This window comes from Pyxicephalus adspersus, chromosome 4, assembly GCF_032062135.1.
Source record: "Pyxicephalus adspersus chromosome 4, UCB_Pads_2.0, whole genome shotgun sequence".
Lineage (NCBI taxonomy): Eukaryota > Metazoa > Chordata > Amphibia > Anura > Pyxicephalidae > Pyxicephalus > Pyxicephalus adspersus.
This window is the reverse complement of record NC_092861.1, coordinates 44,668,080-44,695,228: the sequence shown is the minus strand read 5'-3', so window position 1 is coordinate 44,695,228 and position 27,149 is coordinate 44,668,080. Positions and strand designations below refer to the sequence as shown.

Below are 27,149 nucleotides of genomic sequence, written 5' to 3'. Positions count from 1 at the left end.
TTTTATGAAAGGCTGAAGTTGTGCTTAGGCTTGGATCAAAATTGTTGGGGGCTGCCTCTTCCTGCCAAAAACTTGTAAGTGACACTTGGTGTTCTGTGATGCTCAATATAATTGCACGTATATACACAATTGAGACCCTACCTTTATCCTATACATAACATACAGCGCAAACATGACTCCTGGCTCATTTTTGTCTCCATTGTTATCTTACATGCTAGGTTCACCCATCTTTCCCTGTCAGTCTTCCTAGCTTGTTTGCTCTGTAATTAGAAGCTTATCTTCTTCTCTACATACATGAAACATTCTTCAGACAGCAGGGCAAAGTGAAACTTAACAAATTGAACATATTTAGATACTTGTTTAAAAAAAAAAAAAAATCTTGTTCTTGGAAGTAATGATGGTGTGGAGAATATATAATCAGATGGAAAACTTTGACAAATAATAATTAATTAACTGTAAACTGCATGCAACGATCACAGATAGTTATAAAATCAAGGAAAATGCACTGTTGTAAAATTGGATGTTATGTTGAATGGAATGTATTTTATGTTTAAGATCTTGTATTTCAGTAAATTAAATTAACTAGTTCTGAATGGTAATAATATTGAATACTTAAAATAATAAAAACAGCCCAAATTAAAGGCCCCTGGGCATTTCAGTAATGTGACAGTTACAAATCATTTTACAGTGCATAACAATGAAAATGCAAAGAAATAAAATATATACAATCAAATAATCTTGCTATGAGGGCAAGAACTTGAGATTTTCTACTTAAACCAGAAATGACAGCATACATGTAGCTGGCAAGCGTTAACACTTTAATAAAAAAAAAAAAAAACACACATTGGGGAGCAAAAAACTAGAAAAAGAAAAGAGGGGCAGCAGCACAAAGCTACCAGAAAAATGTAAACATTTATTTCAAAAAAGGGACAAGGAAACAGAAAAAAAGATTAATCGTAAGTATTTACGAAATGTACTTTACATAATCCCTACTAAACCCTTCCCCCACCACCACTTCACCAAGTAAAGAAAGGAAACAAGGTAAGTCTATTTTAAAAAATCTTCTTCAATGACTTTGCTACAGATTGTGAACTTATCCTATTTTAACTTCACAGAATGTTAGTTTATTAGTGTGATTAGTGGGAAGAATGCCTCTTACATTGTTGACTATTAGCAAGAATGCTACAGATAGCCAAAAGGACCATTGGTGTCACTTAAATTGAGAGGCACAAATTGCTTATTGCTCAAGAAATCCCCAGCAACATCTGGAGGAACCCTGGTTGGGAAACATTGAAACAAGTGAATAGAAAATGTACTGATGTTATATAGTCACTAAATAGACCATAATAAATGGGGTGTAAGTGCAAAAATGATGTAAAGAAAGTTTGCTGTTTGAGTTTTATAGACATAATAAGCTTATTTGTGCCTGATCAACAAGAATTGTAATCACAGCAATATATTTTGCATTGTCTGCTGTTTCTGTGAGCACACAGCACACCTCAGATGTTACCTACAAAGGTGTAGTCATGAATGACTACTAATATTATTACTAAGCAAGCAATGCACCACAATGATAATGAAAATTACTGATTGCTGGTTACATACAAGGGAGCTGATGAGTTATATTTTAGTTACAAGCGGACTTTTCATTTCAGGATTACCATCATTAGTAGGAAAAATGCCTATTAATCTTCAAAATTAACAATTTGACGGTTTTTAAACAAATCCGTAGCACGGTGCCTTAGAGGTTAGTGCTCTGGCCTTTGCAGCGCTAGGTCCCAGGTTTGAATCTCAGCCAGGACACTATCTGCATGGAGTTTGCAGGTTCTCCCCATGTCTGTGTGGGTTTCCCCAAGGTACTCCGGTTTACTCCCATATACCAAAAAACATGCAGTAAGGTGAAATGGCTACCCCCCCCCAAAATTGAATTTAGACTATATTGTAGAATCTGCTACTGAGGGCCTTAGGAGACACTCTGCTGATGGGCAATCAGTCAGGGTGTACCCTGATCCTCCCCATCAACAGTGCAGGTAAAAAGCAATGGAGTACTGGAGGCAAGCCATGTAATCCTGCTCTTCTATTACTATATATTTATTCTAGCAAATCTGTCAACAAAGTTTTATTTCAGCATTTTAGTATAGTTCTACTTCAGGTAAAGTTAAAATGCCCTAGGGAGAAATTCACTTGTTACAAAATTAAAAGTATGAATAAAAGTTAAGAGGTCATCAACTTTGTTATAGATAAAAATATGTGATCAGCTTTTAGTAATTTTCATGATCAATGCTGTGCATTGCTTGCTTAGTATTAAAATATATGTGAAGTTTTGGATAGAGTAGGGAAGTAATAGAACTCCTATCGGGTTTTTACTGCTCTCCTGGGCTCCACTATAGAAATTTTTTTATTTGCTGTGAAGGCTGACCACATGCCAAACAGGATATTAGTGCAACTCTCAAGTAACACATACGAGTAGAACAGGGTAGACATAGTAGACATATTTTTATCTTTCATTTTCCCTGTTGCAGTTTTTTTCTCTCTTTCTGCCTGGTAGAAAGTGCTCAGTTTTCACAGGAAGTGAAGGGAAATCCCTCCAATACAGCATCAGGTTGTAGAAAAACCTAAAGAAAGTTTTAAGTCATCCCTACTCTGTCTACAACTGAAAAAGTATAAGGTATAGCTACAGTTTCATCTGCTGTTGTAAATAATAATGTGTTCTTCAGCCACTCAGCATTATGTATTTGTAAATAAACTATTATTTTTAAACCCCTAAGTTGCTTTAATAATATTCTTATTAGTTCAAAATTCATAAATTTTTTTTTATCATAATTTTTTTAGCTAACACTTCGAAGATGGTTAAGTTTATTATGTGACAGAATTATCCATAGTCTTAAATTTTGCTGTTGGTAAGCCTTTGTGTACAAAAACAGTCTTTCCTTAGGCTAGGTTCACACTGGGAACCGCTGTCTCTTGAGAGATGCTACATGGTAGCAACTTCCTGCGGCAGCTCCATTGGGAATGAATAGAGGAGGCACAGTGAGCGGTACTAGTAACGTTCACTGCTGACAGCTGTAAAATGTGCAAACAATGGTTCTTTAAGAACCAGCGTTGTAATGCAAGGTGCTAGGTGCAGGCAGCTGTGCAGAATATCACAATTCATATTATTATTATTATTATACAGTATTTATATAGCGCCATCATATTACGCAGAGCTGTACAAAGTCGATAGCCGTGTCACTAACTGTCCCTCAAAGGAGCTCACAAACTAATGTCCCTACTATAGTCATAAGCCATTAATGTAGCCTAAGGTCAATTCTGAGGAGAAGCCAGTTACCCTTACTGCATGTTTTTAGGACGTGGGAGAAAACAGGAGTACCCGGAGGAAACCCACGCAGGCACGGGGAGAACCTGCACAATGTGTCCTGGCCAAGATTTGAACCTGGGACCAAGCGCTGCAAAGGCCAGAGTGCTAACCACTGAGCCACCGTGCTGCTGTTCATAGGAAGAGAACTTAGCCTTCCATTTCTTGTTAAGATTATGGAAAAGTTAAAGTTAATCGAATTAATTTAGTTATTCTAACATTAATTATTAATTAGAGTTAATCTAATCCTAGTAAAAAATAATGTGGCATTAAAAAAACGTCTGCTTCTAAAGTCTATCAAAGCACATTTAGAAGTATTTACTCAATGATTTTGATAGATTTTACTTGATTTGTTGTATAATTGGCTTTGTGCTCTAGTCATGATGTCTGCTCTAAGATTTCTAATCCCTATGTCAAATGCAATAGAGTTCCTCAAAAGTTTACTTTTAGGCTTTTTTTCATTCATATTATATTCCATACAAAAAAACATCTACAATTTTTTTATACCAGCTCCAAAAAACTTACAGTTTGCTTAGTGTTAACTCAAATTCAAAGAAAGAAACTCTTTCCAAAGAATATGAGACTGTAATGTGTTTGAGATCTTTGAAAGGAATTACTAAACAGTCTTTCAATCATGGTTTTTACTGTATTTTGTTAATATGTTTGTTTTACTTTAAATTCCATCAAATTCATGCTTGCTGTAATGAGCTTTACAAATTCAAGCTTTAAACATTTTAATGTTTTACTGGCTTATAAAAATAGTAAAACTACATATTACTTTACACAAGCTTAGTGATCAGAATCATTTGCAAGCTCATAAACGCCGCACGAAGAAATAGCATAGTTCCACATTACCTGTATTGGTGAAATGACTGCAACATGGATTCTATTTAAGTAAGAAGACCCTGACTTGTGTTAACTTCCTGCAACCACATTAGCACCAGTGCCTATGAAAACCAGAGATTTGTTGACACCTGCAAAGTTTTTATACCTCCAGAATAAATGGAACCACTGAGCAACCTCATGTAAACTAATCCAACAAAAAGAAAACTGCATTACAGTCTTAACTCTATTAATCATCATTAAATCTGCAATCATCATTTCTTTATCATGCATTAAGCTGAATACCTGACTAACATAATTAGCAAATTAACATAAGAGAAAAAAAGGCATTCTTTAGATGAAATGAGTGCCCAGCTTAGTTTGAAGTGAGAACAGTTTTGCATTCATTATTTAAATCTCTTCATTACACTAAAAAAAGTTATTTTTTTCTAAATGATCAATGAAAAGAATGTTTAAACTTCAATATCCTAAACCTCTAAAGATGATTACAGGGATTTGCTTTTTTTTTTACTCCAAATAATAACTCAAAGCAGAGATAAATAAATGCTTAGAAGTAGATAGACCTACAAAGACATTGGAGAATGACTACATTCCACTCAATAAGTCTTATCATTCTTCCTCTGTCAATTATTAGTTTGAAAGAGAACCTACAGATTATTACATTTGTTATAGGAAGTGGAACATTTTGATGTTGCATTAAATACATACAGAACTGATACAAAATGCAATTAAAATATTTGCAAAGAGAAGAAAAGTGAAATGTAGAGATAAAGTACTCCACTGTTTTGCAGTCAAGGAAACCTACTTCCTGTTTGAAGTCAGAATAAAATTCTGTTGAATAAGCCATGTGACAATTTTATGTGAATCTGTGTCCATAACTTTCTAAAATACTTCATTATTTCCTTTCATTGCAAGCTGGATAAGATAGCTTGCCTTTCCTTAAGCCACGAGGGCTCGCAATGATGAGTTACTTGTACTCATAGAACAGTTATATCAAAAATACATTTGCTAGACTGAAAAAATGCAAAATTTCTTACCTTCTTCCTTCTGTTTTCGGGCATCTTCTTGACTCTTTTCCTTCGCTCTTAAGGCTTCATCAGCTTTTGCTAAAAAGAAAAAGAAAAAGTTAGTGATTGGCAATACTTAAAACTATGGCAACTATCATCTGGTTCGGTTTTAATGGTTTTACAATTAGTTCTCAATAACAGATACTTATGTAAGAATATTGTCAAGCCATGATAAAAGCCTTCACAGACATGTAGAGAGAGTATCCTGACTGTGCACCCTAACCCTCTCTCCTTACTACCTTGAACTGTTTAATGAAACCCCATAGACTAAAGATATAGACTGAGTTTGTGTTTTATTTCCCACCAGAAGAGGTTCAACGACTCCTTTGGGGTGAGTGCTACGCTAGTAACCAGTTTTCTCTATGAATCTATCTGTATCCTAGTAGTTGATGTAATACAATGAGGGTAATGATTAGGACAACCTTGTTCTAAGGATGGTATATATTTGTACAGCAACAGTACACATATCAAGTACACATCTACCATATATTTATTTTGATATTCGTTGATATTATTATATTTAGTTTTGTTGCTTTGTATCTACCTAAACTTGTGTTCACCATGCCCATTTTGCAAAGATTTCTTTTTTGGGACTTTTTTTTCTGATTAAGTATAATTAGGAAAGCAATTAAAAATATCCCATGGAGCCACAAAGGGAAAAAAAAGTTTTCCCTGGTACAACATTCTCCTCTAGCTGTAAAACCAAGACTGGCCTCTTGATTCTCTTGTAACTAAAGCAGTATATGTGGGACCAGCACCTTCCTTCTATCATTTTCATTGGTCAGGCCACCTGAAAAAAAAACTTGGTAAATGAATGTACTGCCCCTAGTGTAGCTGTCAATGACTTGATCTTCTCCCTAGTCTTTCAAAGAGAAACATTTACAGATTTAGTTATCTTTCCCTTTTAAACTTCACTCCCCACAAGAAAATACATCAGGCCGCAAACATAACAAATGTTCTCTTGTTGCAGGGATGATTTTCTTGAGCAGAAAATGTTCATATGGATAGATTCTTCAAACATGGCAAGGATGCAGTTTCTAGTTTAAAATATAATAGAATTATATATTTTCGTCCCAATAAATCATATGAACAGTACTTTATTCCTATTATGACAGCACTCGTTAAAAGAATCTCTTTCCCTCTGGAAACCTCTTCCCTTATTACTTAATTATCTATTAGTTGCTCAACTGCAGGGGTTTTGAAACACTTTACTACAGATGTTAAAGAAGATTAAAAATATACAGCACAGTAACAGGGGACTATCAATATACTCTGTAAATTAATTAAATTTCTGTTCTAGCACATCATTTATTCCAAAGCATTAATGTCTCAAAGGAGCCATTCCCTTTTATTGCCATCTCACTGCCTGATGAGTGAACTAAGTGAAAATAAGTCTCTAATAGCATTATACTTGATGAAATATTAAGTTTAAAAAGTACTGCCTTGTCAAATGGAAAAGAAAAAAGTGAAGAATTTGAACCTTATTTAAAAAGAAGGGCAGATAGCAAATGTATACATGGTAGATTTAGAGTTTAAAAGCCACCAGTTGTGTAGAAGCAATGTTACACAAGTAAAATACATTAAAAGATATTTTATTTTACTTTGTGTTATTGGTTTGGTGGCCAGCAAACACTGAAATGAATGCTTAAAGTAGATGTCTTAAATGTGTAATAACTATTAGCAGAGCTAAAAGTAAATCGTTTTTAAAAGAATGAATGTTTTTGTCCTGTAAGAGGGGGTCACATTTGCCAGAGATCCCGGGTGGTGTTTTTGATTTGTTGTACGACATAAATCTTTTACATTCAAAGGATATCATGAGAGTGCCATATTTTCTATCAGTGAATTTGGCTGGGGTATGGATAAACCTCTTCTTAGATTGTGATTTGCAAAGGGCAGAGGTAAGTAGTTATCATTTTTGTAATAAAGGTTAACATGGGATGCAAATCAATGCAAGATAAGCCCTGCAGTCCCATAGTGAAAAAGAATGTTGGCTTTTGTTTAAAACTTGTTTTGTTAGTTGGATTACCCAATGTGTTTGAAACTTCAACAGTAAACTTCAATTGCACATATAAAGAGGTTTAGGGTCCATGGGACTGTAGTAAACTTTTCTGAACATGTCTGCAGGGAGAAAATCAAGCCCTGGACAGACAGAAGGATGATGGGAATGGTAGACAAGGAGTCAAGGACAAATTTCAAATATAAATACCAATTGAAGGCAACTTAACACTACTGTTCAAAGAATAACATAAAGAACTTAAGCTGCGTACACACTTGCAATTTTTGTCGTTGGAAACGACAAGGGACTGCACGATGCATGAACGGTGCTGTACATACAGCACCGTTCATGCTCTATGGAGAGGGGAGGGGGGGAGCGACGGAGCGGCACCCTGCTGCGCGCTCTCCCCCTTCCTTTTCATTAGGATCGGTTGTCATCCATCGTCCGTGGATCCGGCAGGACAGTTGTTCGGACGATGGACGACACCGACTGTACACACGGCAGATTTTCTCCCGATATTTGGCCGATGCCGATTATGAGTCGATAAAAATCTGCCGTGTGTACGTAGCTTTAGACTAGAATTTGTTACAATCCATGTTAGCAAGCCATAACTGGCTACATCAGCTTTATGTCCCCAGATGAAAAAAAATAAACTTTTACCAGACTGTAACACCATACCTACTATAAAACATTGGGGCTCGATTTTGGAATCAACTAACAGTGTCTGAAACAAGGTGATTCGATTCTGTGTTGGAAGCAAGGAAATCCCAAGACTATTAAGAAATTCTGGAGAAAAATGTACTACCCAATGACAGGTCACAGATACTCCTTAAGGATAATGATCTAAAACAAATATATAACGATTTTAGGTCTTAAAAAGACACCCTTTATACCTGACACTGCTGGAGCAGTTTGCTCAGCAAAAGTGGCCCATACTACTTATTGACAGGTTCAGATGTCACATTGACAAGTTCAGGAATCTCCTTTGCAGTGATTGTCACTAAAGGTCTGCTGGATCACCAGGTTCTCCAATGATAGTCTGTATTCTCCAGACTTGAAGAGCTTTATCAAATCAGGCCCTATGTGTCTGCAGGAAAATGTTAAGATTCCCCAAAGGTTTGGGATTCCCTTTCTGCACTGGTTGGGGAATTTGGTCAAAATTAATGCTCTCCTTAATGTTGACTAAAGAAACATATTCAGTATATATATATATATATATATATATATATATATAAGAAAAACAAAATAAAAAAACTATTACATCCATGAAAGATACTTTGTCCCCACAGAGGCTTGATCCCAAGTCTGTCTTAGGTTATATGAAGAGACAGAAGCAAAAAAAAAAAAAAAAGCACAAAATAGTTTAGTTCCCATTGAGGTTTAGATACAAAAATATTGTGCAAGCGAAGCCACAGAATTGATACGGTTTTAAAGTTTTAAATCATGTGGCTTTTTAAATCATGCATATATCAATAGCTATAATCTGTATATTCAGCCTGATTGATACCTAAATAAATACAATGTTCTCCCCAGCCCCCTATAGCTGGGCATACCACACTGCACTTTTCAATAACTACCCGGCTGTTTTGGGGTGAATACTGAAGAGTTGGGTCACAATATAGGGGCTGCCACTAGTCTACAATTTCTTGCCACCCGGCTTAAAAAACAATTCTGGGTTTAACACTGGAATAATAAATGAATCATTAATAATGATGTGTGATTTTGCCACTGGCAATGTATTACCAGCAGTGGAGTTGCCTATATTACATCAGCATTGCTGTTATTGAAAAAAAACATTTGAGGACTCATCTATTCTCAGCATGCCATAGCAGCCAGCAGTGGAGGTAGGAACTATCACAGAATGTTTCACTGGGATCTCTAAAGAAACTTTAAAGAAAGGCCCTGTCATGAACTATAAAAACATTTATTTTATTTTCTTTCAACATTCCAGATCTGTTTATCAGTAAAAAGTGATCTGAAATCTGTATGTAAAGCCATAAGAAGGTTTGGACATGTGGGAGAATACTCTACCCTCAGGCTTTGGTGTATTTGCAAAATGTATTATGTTAGCCATAATCAGGGAAGGCCAATCGTTCACAGACATCATCTTGATTATATATGCATAGCAATTGAAATAAAATGACAAAAGAGCTTGACACAATTACTGGGTATTTGTCCATACCTGCAATGGAGAAACAAAAAGCCTAATTTGAAATAAAAAAAAAAAAAACATAAAATAGATTTTATAACTGAAAACAATAAATTCCACAAAAAATGTTTGAAAAATAAAAATAGCAATAAACACATACAATCAAAATTTGAGGCTCCTTTTGTACATATCCTGTAGAAAACAAGTTTAACAGAACTTATGCTCAAACTCTATTTCGGTTCAATGTGTAACTGTAGATGTACCAATAGAATCATGTTAAAGGCTGTTTCTTTCAAATAATCCCGCTTGTACTCACAGGCTGCTCTCTGCAACCATCTACAATATGTATTAGTACAGATCATTAGACTGAAATTTAATATTGCATGCATCGGGTGGATTTCCAGCGCCTCCACTATCAGCATAAGATGGATTGCTCACACACAGATCTTAGGCCAACTGGGCACAATTTAGATTCAATAAACTACCCATTCATGATTATGATTTATCTATTCTACTATACAAGTTTGCCCTTTGCAGCAAATGTGTTTCTCTGCAAAGGAATTTCACTAAATGCAAAAAGAGTGCTGGTTATTTTAAATATTGTACAAATGGTCATTTGAATAATGTGAATAAAACTGACCAAACATAGAATCCTGAATCTCATTATGGGACTACATGTCTGCTGCTACACCTATGAAGGGCTGCACCTCTCACATACCCCCAAGCAATAGGACAAATGCTGGTGTAAGACGTCTTCTTTCACCCTACTGTATCTACCAACTTCTCTTTCTCTCTTCTTCTCTTCACAGAGGTAGGGGTTTCTACCTTTACTGTACCCCTCTCTCCCCTCATCTCCCCTTGCACAGTCTTCAAATTTATGGATATTCTCTTCCACAACATGCCCACTGTAAAACTTGGGAGACCAAACTGCCCCCTATAACCCGCTCATTTGGTCTGACATAGAACAAACACTGTCTCATACACCATACTGGACATACACTGAATCTGGTCTTTTCTAAACTATGCACTCCTGTCCACCTTCAAAACTCAGCATTTGTCCTATCTGACCACAACCTCCTTAAATTTACCTTTCTACATCTTGTTTTCCCTCACCCCCTCCCAGGCCACGTTCTCAGACTTCAAGCTTCACTAACAAAATCAAAGTTTTAGTGAAAACATACCTATAACTTGCACAAACCACATATACAGTAAGGCCCATAAATATTTGGACAAAGAAATTTTTTCTAACTTTGGTACTGTACATTACCACAATTAATTTTAAATGACAGAACTCAGCTTTAATTCAGTGGGTTAAACAAAAAGATTGCAAAAAAATGTGACCTAAAGCCTTTTTTTTTTTTTAACACAATCACTTTATTTCAGGGGCTCAAAAGTAATTGGACAATTGACTCAAAGGGTATTTAATGGGCTGTTGTGGGCAATTCCTTTGTTATTTCATTTATGTCATTATGTTAAGCCATCCTTAAGCTGCAAAAACAGAAAAAATCCATCTGAGAAATTGCTAAATATTAGGAGTGGCAAAATCTTCAGTTTGGTACATCATGGGAAATAGACAAAGCACTGGTGAACTCAGCAACACCAAAAGACTTGGACGTCCACAGAAGACAACAGTGGTGGATGATCGCAGAATCATTTCAATGGTGAAGAGAAACCCCTTCACAACAGCCAACCAAGAGAAACAACAACACTTTCCAGGAAGTAGGGGAATAGATATCCAAGTCTACCATAAAGAGAAGACTGCATGAAAGTAAATACAGAGGGTGCACTGCAAGGTGCAAGCCACTCATAAGCCTCAAGAATAGAAAGGCTAGATTGGACTTTGCTGAAAACATCTAAAAAAGCCAGCACAGTTCTGGAAAAACATTATTTGGACAGATGAAACCAAGAACAACCGTTACCAGAATGATGGCAAAAAAAAAGTATGGCGAAGGCCTGAAACAGCTCATGATCCACATCATCTGTAAAACATGGCGGAGGCAGTGTGATGGCTTGGGCGTGCATGGCTGCCAGTGGCACTGGGACACTAGTGTTTATCCATGATGTGACACAGGACAGAAGCAGCCGAATGAATTCTGAGGTGTTCAGAAACATACTGTCTGCTCAAATCCAGCTAAATGCAGTCATATTGATTGAGAGGCGTTTCAAAATACAGATGGACAATAACCCAAAACATATAGCCAAAGCAACCCAGGAGTTTATTAAAGCAAAGAAGTGGAATATTCTTAAATGGCCAGGTTAGTCACCTGATCTGAACCCAATTGAGCATGCATTTCACTTGTTGAAGATTAAACTTCAGACAGAAAGGCCCACAAACAAACAGCAACTGCAAGCCGCTGCAGTAAAGACCTGGGAACAGTCACACGCTAAAAGAGTCCAACGCAGACTGGGCATACACAGTTTCCATGTGTTCAAACACAACAGAACACAATTAGAAAAACAATGATACATGCGTTATTTTTGTAAATAAAGGTTTCCTCATTAGAAGTTTTCCAGGATAACTATACTAAAAGCTGCCCCCCTTTTATATCAAATTGAACAGGCATGGTGAAACAAACAGCTATTTAATCAGAAAAGAAGCAGACAAACAGAGCAAACTGGTTATTTCAGTTAAGCAAAATGAATCCTGACTATCAGTACCTATATATAGTATGTTAGCTATCAGACCCCCACTATCTGCAGTGTTTGGAAGACTGCCCAGATTTACTCATTCACTTATAAAAACATCTCTACGTGTCTACAGCACACTGCAAATTGTAACAGAATGTCAGTGTCTATAGAATCCTTAGATAATACACACAAAACTCAAATGAAGTTCTGAGAACTTAATTTGATTATGTTTAATAGTTAACAGTTAACGAAGAAGATACAGATACCTGAAAGTCATATATGTATAAGTACATATATGATGAAATAGTAAGGTATCTCTAATATAACATAAGCAGTTGACTGTAAAAAATGGATGCTGTTAAATAACATTCAGAATTATTGATAAATCAATAATCAAGTAATCATTGCAGAAGCAAAGCACACTGTGTGAGAAACCCCTGGCAAAATGCATATTTAAGACTTTTACTGAACATAAACATTTTTTTACACTTTGTAGTTTGTATTTTTCACCTTAAATGTGAATCTACCACTCAGATTAAAAACTACTACTGGAAATAAGGTTTACATTAGGGATGTAGTTAGAGGAATGTAATACACTAATGGCTTGTAATTCTTCATCTATTTCACTTCAAACAAAAGTTTCTACCTCTAGGAGAACATTTCAACAGAGTCAGAAACTTTCACCTTTTCAATTCTAGAAAGTCTTCACCATTTCCAACTCAAGCATAGAACTTGAACTGATATGACATCACAAAATCTATACTGTGAGTCATGACAAGACAGGATGTGATTACAAGATTTAAAGGGTGCTTGGTGTAATGCCATTTACGATGTTATGGAGCTTTAATGGGAGATTTGGTACACTATGCCATGCTTGGTCCGAAAAGCAGGCATCTACTAAAGACAAGTATACACTCATGCAATATCTTACAAAGATATGCAAATACTTAACTCATGTATTACCAGGCTACCTAATAATGCGCACTTGTTATCAGCATATATTTAATTTACCTAGGTGTACCAATGCAAGAGGTGCCTTAGAAACAGCATAAGTAATGTGCTCCGCCAATATTTGAATATCATTTCAACAAAAACACTCACTCTAAACAGGCGGTGTGTCACCTGTCACAAATTATAGCTGCTTTCTACATCTATAGCTGGTCACAGGTAATCCTAAACAGATTACACAACCAAACAATCAACCTTTAAAGAATGCAATGCAGATCCAATCCACTGTATGGGCAGCTGAAAACCAACCTATATATGTAAGTTGCTTTAAATGCTTAACCTGTTCATGACCAGATCTCACCGATGCCTATGTGCCCTGGCCAAACTTGACACCTAACCTGACATTCATTTTTTTGTATTTTTTTAAGACATTATTTATACATATATAGACAATATTATTGTACTGTCCTATTGTTTCCCCCTGTCTCATATGTTCAGTTTTTGATGTGCAATTCTATACTATTTATATGTATGGATATTTTTTCGATGTTTGTTGTTGGTATGTTTTTTCCTAAAAAATCTACTTTAATAAAAACTATTGACACAAAACACACACATATATATATATATATATATATATATATATATATATATATATATATATATATATATGACATTTTTTGGTTTACATTTTTCACATTTGCAAGTAAATTATATATATATATATATATATATATATATATATATATATATATATCATATATTAATAATAATTTTTTTATTGACTTGCAAATGTGAAAACATGTAAACCAAAACAAAAATCTTTTTTTTTATATATTTTTTTTTAATTCTATTTGATAATTACAGATGAATATTGCCTTCTTCATGCTAACGTATCACCTACAAGTAAAAGGTTATTTTTGATCATAAAACCAGAGAACCACTCTGATATTCTAATTACCAATGGGGATTCAAGCCATCATTGACAGACAGGACTGAGAGCCATCAGATGTGCAGTGTTGGCTGGTGGCTCTAAAAGTGCAGACATTTTACTATCATATCCCTATGGCATGGTGCTGGGGAATGATAACATGTAGCCTTTGTTGCAGTTTTCTGTGTCACCTACCAGTAATCTGAATAAACTGTATAAACAGTTGATCCTCAATTTTCAGTGCCTGACAAAATGTTAGATTTACTAAATAGTGCACTTCAGATAAACTTACTGTGATTTTTTTTGTAAGGGATTATGCAAAGAGAATGTCAAGTACATACATTTTCCTAAATATAAAAATGGAAAACATAGCAGATTTTTGTACATTAAGTACATAAAAAGCAAGAAAAAATCTGTGATTTTCTGTCTGTAATAGAATGAAAGTGTACAAGCAAACATATAAAACATATGTTGCATCTTTAAATCAAGCTACAGGCAAACTATCTTTTGCAGGCTATGAACTTTATTTGGTGAACAGGGAATATATACTAAAATATTTTTCTGTAGGAAAAGCTACCATTAGGGAAAATGCTTATGGTAACCATCATGCTGGAAATCAAATGTTTTGAGGGCCCTTGTAACTAAAATGAACAGGCCAGGCTTCTAAAATGATTTTCATTCCACACAGGTTAACATATTGAATCATTCTTTTCCTGCTAGAGCGGACAGCAGATGGATCGACTAGAATATGGTAAATATGGAAGTTCAAAAAAAAAAAAGAAGAATATTGTGCAGCAGTAGACAAAAGCAAAGAAAAATTAAAGGTTGATGGATGACTGTGCAAACTTTGTAAGCTATACACAAAAAAGATGTTGTAGGGTAAAAGATTTAAATGATTGTCCATGTTTCCTTGAAGGGAAAAAAAAAACAAAAAAATGAATATATTGTTACCATGCCAGTAAATGGCATTGAGTCCTAATAAAATGTTACAGTTATCATCAGTGCCAGTAAATAAAATTCAATCCCAATAAAATATTCTAAGGCTAATTAAGCCAATAGCAGTTCTGCCTACAGCAAAGTCTGTAGGGCCTTCCTGTTATGAATTCCCTCAAAAAAGCCTCCAAGAAACTGTCAGCATTAAGTAAACACAAGCAATTTACTATTGGAACACTAGATGGCGCAGGAAGAATAACACACGATAATAATCTAATATTAGCTCTGTGTATTTGAATTATCAAATCAAGTAATTAGCAAATGGTTTGACATGATTGTATTCAATTATGGTCTACTTCCGTAAACAATACATGAAAAATGAATCAGCTTTGCTTTGCCCTGACCGATTTAGGATCAGAGATTGTTAATTTGGGTACATGTAAATCTTTTTTTTTTCCTTGCCCATTATTAAAGGCAAAGTGTTAACAATATATATATATATATATATATTAGGCTGGGGTCCTCTATCTGGAACAAATATAGGATTTAGGCAACTTTATTAAACAAGTATTTTGTTTTAAAAAATGGCTGATGAGATGAAAACTAATATGCTGTAACAGATGTTACATAAACGCTGTGCCATTGGCTTTAAGCTATGTTACTGTGCTACCCCCCTTATACCGTCATTTATTTTACTATATTGTAATATTCAGCTTCAGTCTATGGGCTGTCCATGCAGTACATCTTTTTCTGTGGCTAGATATTCTCAGTCCTATGATCAGCATCATTCAGTCTGTGAGCCGCCCGCTCTGTTACTGGGCAGTGAAATGAGAAGCAGCACAGTAACTAGTCGATCTGTCACTATGCTTTTTCATAAATTTTTGTTAACACTGATTGGCTCTTTTTATTGCTTGTTCTGCTCATAGTCCAGCCCTGTTGCAAAGGGACAATACCAGGTAAATATCTGGTACTTCTACTGCTTCCTTTTGCAAGAAACATTTACTTATATAATAACGATTACAAAGATTCATTTGTTTGTATCTTTTAAATCTGCCCAGAGTTTAACTAATCATGCTGCAAAAGCCAACAGATTAAAGCAATTTATGACCAACAGTTTATATATGTACAATACAAAGACGCTAGTAGTTTACTTTGAACTTTCTATTAATTATGTGACTGGTTGAGAAAAAGGCTAAACACTGGTAAAATTCCTGAAAATAATCAATATTTAGGAGAATTACAAATTTTTTAAAGATAAAATAGATCATATATATTTAATTTATCTGCGTATTCAATTGGAGAATTGCCTTAGATTTCAAACCTCATTGTATGTAAGTGGGAATTCTTGTTCTGTTTGTACTTCTACAAGAAGGATTTTAAAGTGTTCAGACATTTCAATATTAAAGAGTAATAACAACATTGTGTCCTGTTAGCTGTTTAAAGCTGAACTCCAGAAGTAGTTATAAACTGTCCTTGTAGTGGGTTTCCCACTGCACTGCAAGGGTTCAATACTTGATTTTTGTCTAGGGGAAATTGAAAAATTACTATTACTTACCTTATTACCTAAGTCCTGCAGTCTCTTTCTTGTGATTGGCCCCCCACAGCCTCTTCTTTAAGGCGCTCTCTGTGCTTTGGTCATAATTCTCTACAATGAGGAACTTGTAGCCCTGGAAGCCATAGGCCTGCCTACAACCCAGAGAATCTGATAGAAAAGGACTATTTGCATCCCCCCCCCCCCCCCCCCCAAATGAGCCATCAGATAGAAAAGGACTATGTGCATCACCCCAAGACGAGCATTTAACCCCGCATTTCAAAAGGAAGCCCCACTGTAAAGACAGCTTTTAAGTATTACTGGAGTTCGGCAATAAACCTGACCACATTTAATGATGGACATAAACATAAAAATGCCACAGTCATAAACCTATCACACGTACATTGGATATTGCTTATCACGTGGCTGTTACAAAAGTTGCAACCTAAAACAAAAGATTTATTTCTACACTTAAAAATGAGAATACCTGGTACATAACTAAAGTCTCATTTAACATGGTTTGTGTTTTATGAATATTTTGGGTTTATTACCCCTGTTCACAGGTACACTTATCACTACTACCCTTCAACCTTCTGTATATGTTTTATACTAATTCCAGAACTTTTTGGAATCACTACAATGAAAACGTTTACATTAATGACTGAATATGTTACAAAATCTATCAAAAAAGATGAACAGGTATCTGCTATCTGATGTGAATTAATACCTTGACTTAGACAATGTATAGATTAATTGAAGCTTAACATCTAAATACAGAGGGTAATTAAAGCCACATACTAGATTAATGATAGTACATATCAGTTCATATTAATTGCAACAAAGTACAAGAACTTTACTCTTCATGTGCCAAGACACTATAATCACAGCAGGCAAATGGTGCTGCAAAATACTCAGTTGTCTTGGGAAAAATGTAGTGTATTTGAATACATGTTAAATCTGTCAGTGACATTCACATTTTTCTATGATTACCATTTAATAACTGTGGAAACTGTAAAGACCCACTGGAACGTAATCGGTGTCTTCTGCTTAATAGCTTTCAAGATGAGCTTTTGTAGCCATACAGCCTTTGTTTTGGGACCTGACCCCAGCGTGTATAAGTGAAGATCAGTTAAACACAAAAATCATACTACAAAACAGAAAGAGTTTATGAAATAGGGAAATATATCTATTGAACATTTATAATGACACATTTTCCATTAACACTCATTTACATCTAGCTGGTTATATGTAAAAGATTGTTTTTTTTTTGTTTGTTTTGGTTTTTTGAAAAAGAATTGTCTATAGCATAAATTAAAACAAGCTTACATTTATACACAATGATGTGTTCACTAAACATTTTTTTCACAATTCTATGTGTTTCAATGAAACAACGGTGTGGATATACAAATTTAAAAAAAATCAGTTTTGCAAGTTACAACATGATATGAAGTAAAGTATTAATTTAGATGGTTAGAGAGAACCTCTGAGCAGACGTGAATACAGTGTGAATGTTCTGTGAAGTGCACTTGTTCTGCAGAGCATTAACAGCTCTTACACACACGCACCAAGCATCATAAAACCAGCCAAGTCTAACACTGTAAAATCAGAACAGATTAATGTAGCTTTTAATTGACACCCGCTGAGTTTCTAGAGGATATCTATGCTGTGATTGCACTTTTCACTACCCAGGCTACAAAATTAGAAAACAAAACACATTTTTATTATTAGGTGTTCTAATTACAACATCCATCTCCACATTATCTTGTAATTATGAAACTAAGGGAAGGCTAGGAAAGGCAGCTTGACTGCCTTGCAATAAAATCAATGTTTGGGAACTTGATGCTGAATTAACTATATAAAATATAGGCCCTTTCTGTGTGTGTTTTGTGTATATATATAATATATATATTTATATTTATAAAACAAGCATTACTAGCACTGCCCAAATAGGTTAAATATTAAACAAACATCTCCAGAGAAAGTGCCGCATAGATTCTCTCTCAAGAATATTAACATGCTAGTCGTAGAGCTGAAACAGGAAAAAGGCAGCTGAAAAGAGACAATGTTGGGACACAAAAAGGCAAAAAAAGAAAACTAAAGAAGAGAAATTGACAGATAAAACTCAGTAACAGCAATCAGGACCAGCCTCCCCGCAGACCCTCGCCTTCCTGGTTACTGCCTACTGTATTAAGACTGCCTTTCTCATCACTTAATGCTTATTTTCATCACTTTGCTTAAAATATTGATAATCAATTAGGGCTACGTCTGTTTTGCCATAGAATCTGTGTCACAGTCTATCAGACTGTCAAGACCAATTCAATCCTCATTCAAAGTTAATTTTTTCTTCATAAATCTGCCTTTGGAGAAGTCATTAGGCGAAGAACATAGCCGGAGGTGCAATCACCTATTCTCTTTCATTAGTGGCAGGCAAAGAAGGTGAGGGAGATTATTAGAACTTTGGAATGATCACAAAGCAGCGTGCTGCCTGTCAGATCCCCCAAACATTTAATTCATCTCGCCAACACACCAGCATTCTATGCCAGGCGCTTTAAATGGACATTATTCATGAACAGCTGCGACATGCTGAATATTCTGAAAACTCTGGATATAAAAAAAAAAAAATGGAAATGGGGGGTTGCCTCTGAGTCAAGAATTAACGCAATGGTCACACAATTAGGAAACTTTTATGACATTGGACGAAAGCAAATAAAATGGGTACGTAAGCAAAAACAGCGACAAACCACCAATCGTCTGTTTAATTGCAAAATAAAATATGTCTTTTTATGGTTGGGTTAAATCTGTTAAACAGCAAGGAAACGAGTCCCCTTTTCCCTTCTTTTAAATGTTTTAATAATTAGTTCCTTTTATTATGTACTTGACATGTCTCTCAAAAGGCTGCTAAATGAGCTGACATATTTCACTTCAATGTGCTGCCATATTAGATTACACTGGGCTTCACTTATAGCAGATAATGAGCTGCACAGGACACAATAGATTTTCCCAGCAAAACTTGCACACTAAACAGGTAGAACGGACATACTAAGTATACTTTGGTCAGTACTAGTAATCTAAAGGGAGTGTAAATTGATGAAACTACTTACCATTAGTTATTTGAAGTGCTTATATACATAAATATAGTGAAACTGGGCTTGCTGGTGTAATATATTAAAAATGTTTGTTCATGTATTGATAATAATGAAAGAAAGCAAATGACTGCAAACCGAAATTATACATTATTATGTACATTAAAAAAGGTATTGTAAAAAATATAATTTTTAAAGTTTGAAATTTTTAAATTTGTTTTTCATTGACCCGGTGTCAGTAGGGGGTGGTGGATGACAAGAATGAATGGCCACATATATGATGAATTTCCCTTAGTAACCACTTACTTTCTTACCTGTTGCTGGTGTATGTTAGAAAAGGGAATTATGAGTTAGAAAATCGAAAATAAGTATTAAGAATTATTAAATAATAATAATATTAATAATAATATTAAAAAAGAAAAAGCAGCCTGTTTTTTAGTCACAGAGTTCACTTGTGAGGATTCACATCAATCCAGGCCCTCAAGGACTGGAGCTCCATAGCCCTATTTTAGATCATTATCAAACTGAGATTTAGCTTGATTGACTGAAAGCGTATTTCAATTATAGGTAGGTAATGGGGGGACAAACTCTTCATTTATTATAATTATTTAATTGTTTATTATATTTCTTGGGTACACTAGCAGCTACGATAGAGGGAAGGACATGCCAATTCAGCAACAAATATTCTATTAAGAGATCAAAAGACATTTAAAAAATCAATAGGTGATTCAAACAGTATGTAGATTTGAGTGAAATGCTTTGGGAAATTTGCTTTAAAAATGCTTTAACAGACATTCCTTAGTGTCATATGTTACATAAAGTGTAGCAGATGCCGGCCTTTCATTTGTCTGACTATACGCCAATTTCTAAATCTTGTGAGTATGTCCCTGTTTGAATTTAGACGTAAGGTAACCTATGGCTTTCAGTTTAAAACGAGGTAAACGAGGGAAATATAAAATCTTTATCAAATCATATGATTACATTATTTACTGCTAAGATAAATAAAAATGGAAAAACATGCTATATTCTAATAAATACTTTAAGTAGGTCCTGGATTTAGGCACTTTATTCCACCATGTGTAATAAAGGACAAAATAATGTCACCAAGCAGTAAAATACCAATAAGACCTTCTATACACCAGACCCTAGTAAGGGCTTTTTCAGACCCACGGTCAGCACCTAGCTGAGGCAGTGGCCGCAGCACATTGTGGAGCGGCACACAAAAGCAACAAGTCTGTTTAGCCTCGTGGTTGATGTTTAGGATTTGTGCTGTGTTTGCTGTTTACATGGAAGCAGGGAACCTTAAGGGTTTACTCTGCAGGTCTGAAAGGGCCCTAAGTGTTTTTTTTTTCCTTTTTTTAAAGCAGTAAATATGATAATCACTGAAACATTTCCTCTTGGACAATCAGTTACTGCCATTGAAACACATAACCTGGAAAAATTCTCCAACAAAGAAAGTTTCAGAGATTGAAAAAATCATTGCTATATAAAGAAACCCTTTTTATCAAAGAAAAACAAAATAAAATACAATAAAAAAAACAACTGAAGAAATTTAGATGGGAAACTGCAAATTGCACATAAGCATCACATCTACAGATAAAATAGAACCAAGATAATTTTAATTTTAGAAGTTGTACAATCGGCAGAGAGACTTTTATAATATCCCTGCAAGCACAGGTACCTGCATTGTATTCCTTCCCAAGTTTGGGAAAGGTTAGACTATATACAGTCATAAAAACCTTATTTACACTCAATTACAATTTTTGGCTTTTTAATGAATTTGAAAAGGTAAACATCTTTATTCAAATGATAAATAACTCCTTCAATAAAATTATCAGTGCATGTAATGATTTAGTGTAAAATAACAAGCACACCCTTGTCCCCAGAAACTGGTTTCCCCCCTTTAACCAGAAATTGCTTCCTAAGACCCACCAGTGTCCTAATATCAACTTGGTGAAAGTTTTGACCACCCTTTCATGAAAATGGTTGTGTGTCCTTTTATGAACTGTCCTGTCAAATCTCTCTAAAAAATTAGATGTCCTTTTATAAACTGTCCTGTCAAATCTCTCCAAAAAATTAGGGACGGAGGTTAAATTAGGTCTTTAAGCAATTGCTGTTTCTGCTACAGCATATTCATATCCTATGCATGTCACATAGGACTTCATATAGGCCTTGAAGGGAATATGTAAATATATACAGCGGGTTACTTACAACAGCCGAAATACTCTGAATACAGTTAAGACATCTATCAGGGAAAACGAAAAATGTTATTGCTATTATTTTTATGATTTTTTTTTTTTTTTTGTTATTTTTATACATAAGCAATTTCGTTTTCATCTATTTTGTTTGTAACTGTTATTAGTGTTGCATGGTAAGAAAATACACAAAACTAAAAATAGAATAGTTTAGGAATTTTTAGTGTCATTTTACTCAGGGCAACATATTGAAAAAAATGTTTTCTACCTACAATAAAACTACTTTTCTTAAAAACATCGACCAAAACAGAAACAAACTTTGTTGGATACACAGGCACAAAATGCAAATGTAAAATTTGTTTTGGTCTATAGCTAAAAAGGAATAGGAGCTGGAGCAAATACATTTTTGATATAGGCTATATCCATCTTTTTTATTTATTTAAGCCTTTCCTTGGTTGATTTGCTAGTTTGGCCTATAATTGAACTATGTATTTCTGGTTTAACTTCAACTTTCGGACAGCCTTGCATGTCCATCAAGAACACTTACAATTCATTAATTAAGAACATGATGCTGACTCGATAACTGCAAGATTTTTGTGCCCTGAAGCAGAAAGCAACCCCAGGCCATAACATTTATATCACTATGTTTCACAGTTGGTATTAGGATCTCCTGAAATGCTGTCTTTGATTCACACCAAACGTGTCTACTATGACTGTGGCCAAGAATCTTTGACTCGCCAGTCCACTGAACATTATTCCAGACGACATGACATAGTCTAGTCTGCTTTAATTTTTTTAAAGACCCTTAGAGAGCTCTTTAGAACTTGACTACACTACACAAACCAATAGCAAAAAGAACACCAAAACATAGATATTTGAGGTTTTTATTGACACTGTCAAATACCAAAGTCGGAATCCGCTGCCACTGGCAGCTGGCTAGTCCAAGCAATGGGTGCTTAATACTTGTGAACCAGGGAAAATATAGAGTGAGGTACCAAAATTGAAGCAAACCTTGACATTTGGAACAAGCAGAAATCAGTAAATGGAGAAACAGCAAACAGGGAGGGCACAGGAACACATATGTCACAGGAGCACAGATGGAACTGGAGCCTCTTGTGGTAGGGATTGACAAAAGTATCTAGGGTCAAGGAAGACACAGGAGTAGTAGAATTACAACTGGGAGGCACTAGCCTAACGGCATGTTGCTTGATAGCAAAGCAATGTACTGCTAGTTCCTTAAGTGCCTTGGCCAATCAACAAAGCTGCTTCCTGATTGATTGGTAGTGGTGCCAGTGCTCTGTGCAAGGTGTACTAATGCTCAGATTGTGGCAGAGAGGTGGAGACAAGGCTCCATTGCTAGACACAGTTCAGTTCCTTGCATTTGGTTTGATATGGACAGATTGCCAATATAGGTTGGACAGATTTACCTCTAGGGCATAATGGTGGCAATTCAAACTACTACTGGTTTAGTAAGAAGGGAAAAAGCAGTTGGTAACCTCTTGGGTGGTAGGTAGTAGCTCTTCCTTTTATAGACGGATAGATAGATAAGTAGATAGATAGAAGGCAAATATATACATAAACTACTATAGGTGCAAAGCATCATTTAAATCTATTAAATTAGGTAATTCATAAGCCTATACAAAAAAACTGAATATAATGTTAGCACCTATATGACTCATGTTTATAACGCGATTATACACTGTGCTACATTTGATTATCTGTGTGCATGTCTGCTTTGATTAGGAGATGCAGACTCTTTGTAAGCAGTTAAAATAATGTCACTGTGAAACAAAGCAGTGAAATAGATCTAACACAAGACTACACAAGCCAGGAAAAAAAGAGAAGGATTCATTGTCATTATATAACCAAAGTCAGTCTAACAGAAAATTGTCAGTATGGATGTGTCAGAGAGAATAAATATACACTGTGGCATCTTCAAACACATTTAAATCATATTAAAATGTCTCATGTCACTCTTCTGCCAACATAATTCTTGTGAGAGCCATGAAAGAACATCCCTGCGTTGCTTGCACTGAGGAAGGATCATCACACAGACATGACTGGTGCACTGCAATGGCACACAGGTCACACCAAAGCAAATGTACAAGATGCTAATTATAGGACAATATTGTTTGTATGCTGGGTAAATTCTTCTTACATAGTATAGTAAGCAAGCTTGTAACCACTGTAAAGTTGGCTGGATAGATTAGATGGTGGTCACAATATGTATACATAAATCAACCGTAAAACATTTTTTTTAACAGTCTGCACTTAGACCTTAGCATCTATTAGACACTCCCAGAGCCAACTTGGTCTCAGGACAATATTGATTAGTAAACCCTGCCTGCCAAGAGTGATTGCCCTTAGTGCCTTTAGGAGTTGTGAAGCACATTGAATTAATCTTGGCCAATACAGCTGAAAAGGCATATGTGATAAGCTAAAATATTAGGGTCAAATATATAGTGTCACAAACGGCAGATGTGCCTAAAATTATAACTAAAGATCTAAATGCAAAAACATTTTTTTAAGGTTTAGAGAACAATGAAGAGTTTCAAAAAGAAACTCCAGTCTTTGGGACAATATACAGTACAGGATTTTCCATACTGAATCTACAATCACAAGATTCCAATATTGGAAGACTTAAGTTCCATCCTTGGGTTAGAACAACTACCTTTATGTTGTCATTAGAACAGGAATAGCGGTGAAATCTTGAAAGGGGGAACATGTTCCAGTGATAACTGTCTTAAGAAGGGATTAAAAATAATTTTCTTACTTCCTGTTGACTTTTTTTTAAGTCACAAAAAGAAGTAGGTAATTCTGATCAAGAACACCACCTATGTGGAGTTTTAAGGTTCTCACGGTTTTGCCATAGGTTTATATGGCTGTTCTGGGCTTGAAGGATTGCATTATGTGTGTTAGTTTTATTAAAGCAAATGCTGATTATATGTCTTAGTTGGGTAACCATCACGTGTTCCATGGCTTCCACTTATTAAAAGCCAACACCTATAACCAATCTGGAATAATTAACTTAGACTGTCATGTGGTTTTAATATTTTTTTTATTGGCATTCTGTTATTTACAATGTTTTGGAAAAAGGGATTATTGTTTGTCACCCACCTATCCCTAACTGTTAACTGCTATCAGATATTATCATCATTATTATTACACAGTAACTAATGTGTTTCACTGGAGATATCTTCATTATATAGGTACTTGGAAAGTCCTATTTTGTTAAACTTTCTTTTTTCTTTAAATGACTATTTATTACAAAAAAGGTATAACAGTTGTACAATTTTAATTATTAAGATTTTGGGTACACACAGTGGGCTCAGTTTTAAAGCAGGCATTATTTATTATAGAGTTTATCTCCTAAAGACTTTAAAATCTGTATAGGCTTAGAGTAGCTTCCAAGAGAGACACTGCACCTAACAAATAGTTGCTACCAAGCTAGCAAGCATTGCATGATACCATGATTAATATTTATATGATAAGTACAAAAATTAAATAAAATCATAAACGCACACAACTGTAGATATGGTAAACACATTTCTGATATCATTTTCTTTCTAGATTTTTTGGTTTTCCTTTTGTTTTGTTTTTTCCATTATCTGGTTACCTGGTTGCTTTAATTTCCTGTAAAAATCACAGGAATCTCAAGACACCAGAAGTAAGCAAGTAAACTAAACTGAATACATGTTCAACACTTCACCAGCTCTGTTTATTGGGAATTCAATGGAATAAAAGGACATATCATTACAGATGAATACAGCGGTACTATACACTTATTACACGTGACAGGTGACGTTTTTCGCTTTGTTGATGGCGCTTAAAACAAAAAAAAATTCACATGACAGCTTGTCAGCAAAACTGAAACATTCTACAGTGAAGCTGGTATACAGAATGAGCGAGACTTTCATCTGCCATTTTTAAAATGTCAAACATGCCTAGATCAAGCATGACTCCTGTAAGCGGCAGGCATCCTGAACACATGCATTAAGTGGGAAACCACAAAACATTTAAAATGGATGCAAACATAGGACCGATATTCTATTTGACTTCTATGCCTTAGGGTATTTCCATTTAAATTTCTCAACAGAGACAGCTGCCGATCTTCTGTCAGCAACATAAATAAAAAGCTGCTGTCGCCTTATTATCCAAGGTGTAAACAGGTCTTTTATATATAGTACAATTACAAAATGTAACAGTGAGCCAATGGACAATGTTTCCTTTCTGTACATGATCTTTCAAGGTATTTAACTTTAAATAGTCAATGATTCTGGTGACACTGCACAAAGATACAAAAATGTATACAAACTTACCACAGTGACAGTTCTGCCCACCTCAGATTGGACCAATGTTCCCTCAACAACTCATTACTGAGCTTCAGGGGGCTATTTATTTTTCTGCAGACAGACCCAGGTAGTCATCCCTCTATTGAGAGGGAACAGTTCTTGCTATTGGAAAATGGAACACCGTGGCTTGAGTCACTGCTAGTGACTTGATGGCACGGAGCTGTTTCTGCCCTCTTGTTCTGGTATCCAGTAGGGTATCAGCAGGCTGAGCGAAGTGGTTCTCTCGTTATGTTAGGAACCCTCTGCACATTTTAGCATTTTACATATTTATATAATGTTAGAGATGTATTTCGTTGTATTAATTTTGCAGTTTTTTTTTTTAGTACAGTTTGAAAAGAAGCTCATGTTAAAGTTGATGCTTAAGGCTAGTAAATACAAAAAGCATTGCACAATACAGAGAGGGAATTAGTGTTTTTAAAGAATAGCAACACGCCTAAGGTGAACCTACACTCGAAAATTTTCTATAAAGAAAATAAAAAGGGTTAAAATATATGTAAAGGCAAAACTCTTGTGTGACATGGTTGTTGGTGCACAGTGGGCTGACTTGGGTATTCCACAAATTTCTCATTTTCTGGTTACTTTAATGCACAACTATCTTTAGGTTTTACAGAGAACAGTCTAAAAAAAAGGAAAACATCCAACCAGTTCAATTCTCTGTGAAAACTGCCTTGGTAATGCCAAAGGTCAGAGGAGAATAGCTTCTGGTTCAAGACTGGTTCAAGCTGATAAAAGGGCTACAGTAACTCAAAAAAAGGGATGCAGAAAAACATCTCTGAACATACAACCTTTTGATCCTTAAAGCTATAGCAGCAAGAGACCACAATGGGTGCCAGTTGTCATCTAAAAAAAGGTCTCCTAAGTCTTGATTTCTGCTGCTACATTTGTATGATAGAGTCAACATTTGGCATCAACATTAAAGCATGGATGCATCTTTGTATCATTGGTTTAGGCTGGTGGTGATGTAATGGTGTGGGAGCAATTTTTATGTGCCATTTTGGGATCCTTTGTACCAACTGGGCTTTCAATACATGCCACAGCCTATTTAGTATTGTTGCTGACCATTCTCATACAATTTTTTTTTTAAATGTAAATTTTCATCAAAGATTTTAATGCTGGTTCTACATGGACGTTTTTTAAC

At 35.2% G+C, this 27,149-nt stretch overlaps 1 protein-coding gene across 2 annotated transcripts in view; it reads right to left on the bottom strand.

Annotated features, from left to right (window-relative positions):
- RSRC1 (arginine and serine rich coiled-coil 1) overlaps window positions 1-27,149 on the bottom strand; it is a 158,856-nt gene that overhangs the window by 32,153 nt on the left and 99,554 nt on the right. For both annotated transcript variants that reach the window (XM_072408025.1, XM_072408023.1), the window contains exon 7: window positions 5,236-5,304. In XM_072408025.1, coding sequence (XP_072264126.1) covers window positions 5,236-5,304 — 69 coding nt within the window. The remainder of the gene's footprint in view (window positions 1-5,235; window positions 5,305-27,149) is intronic.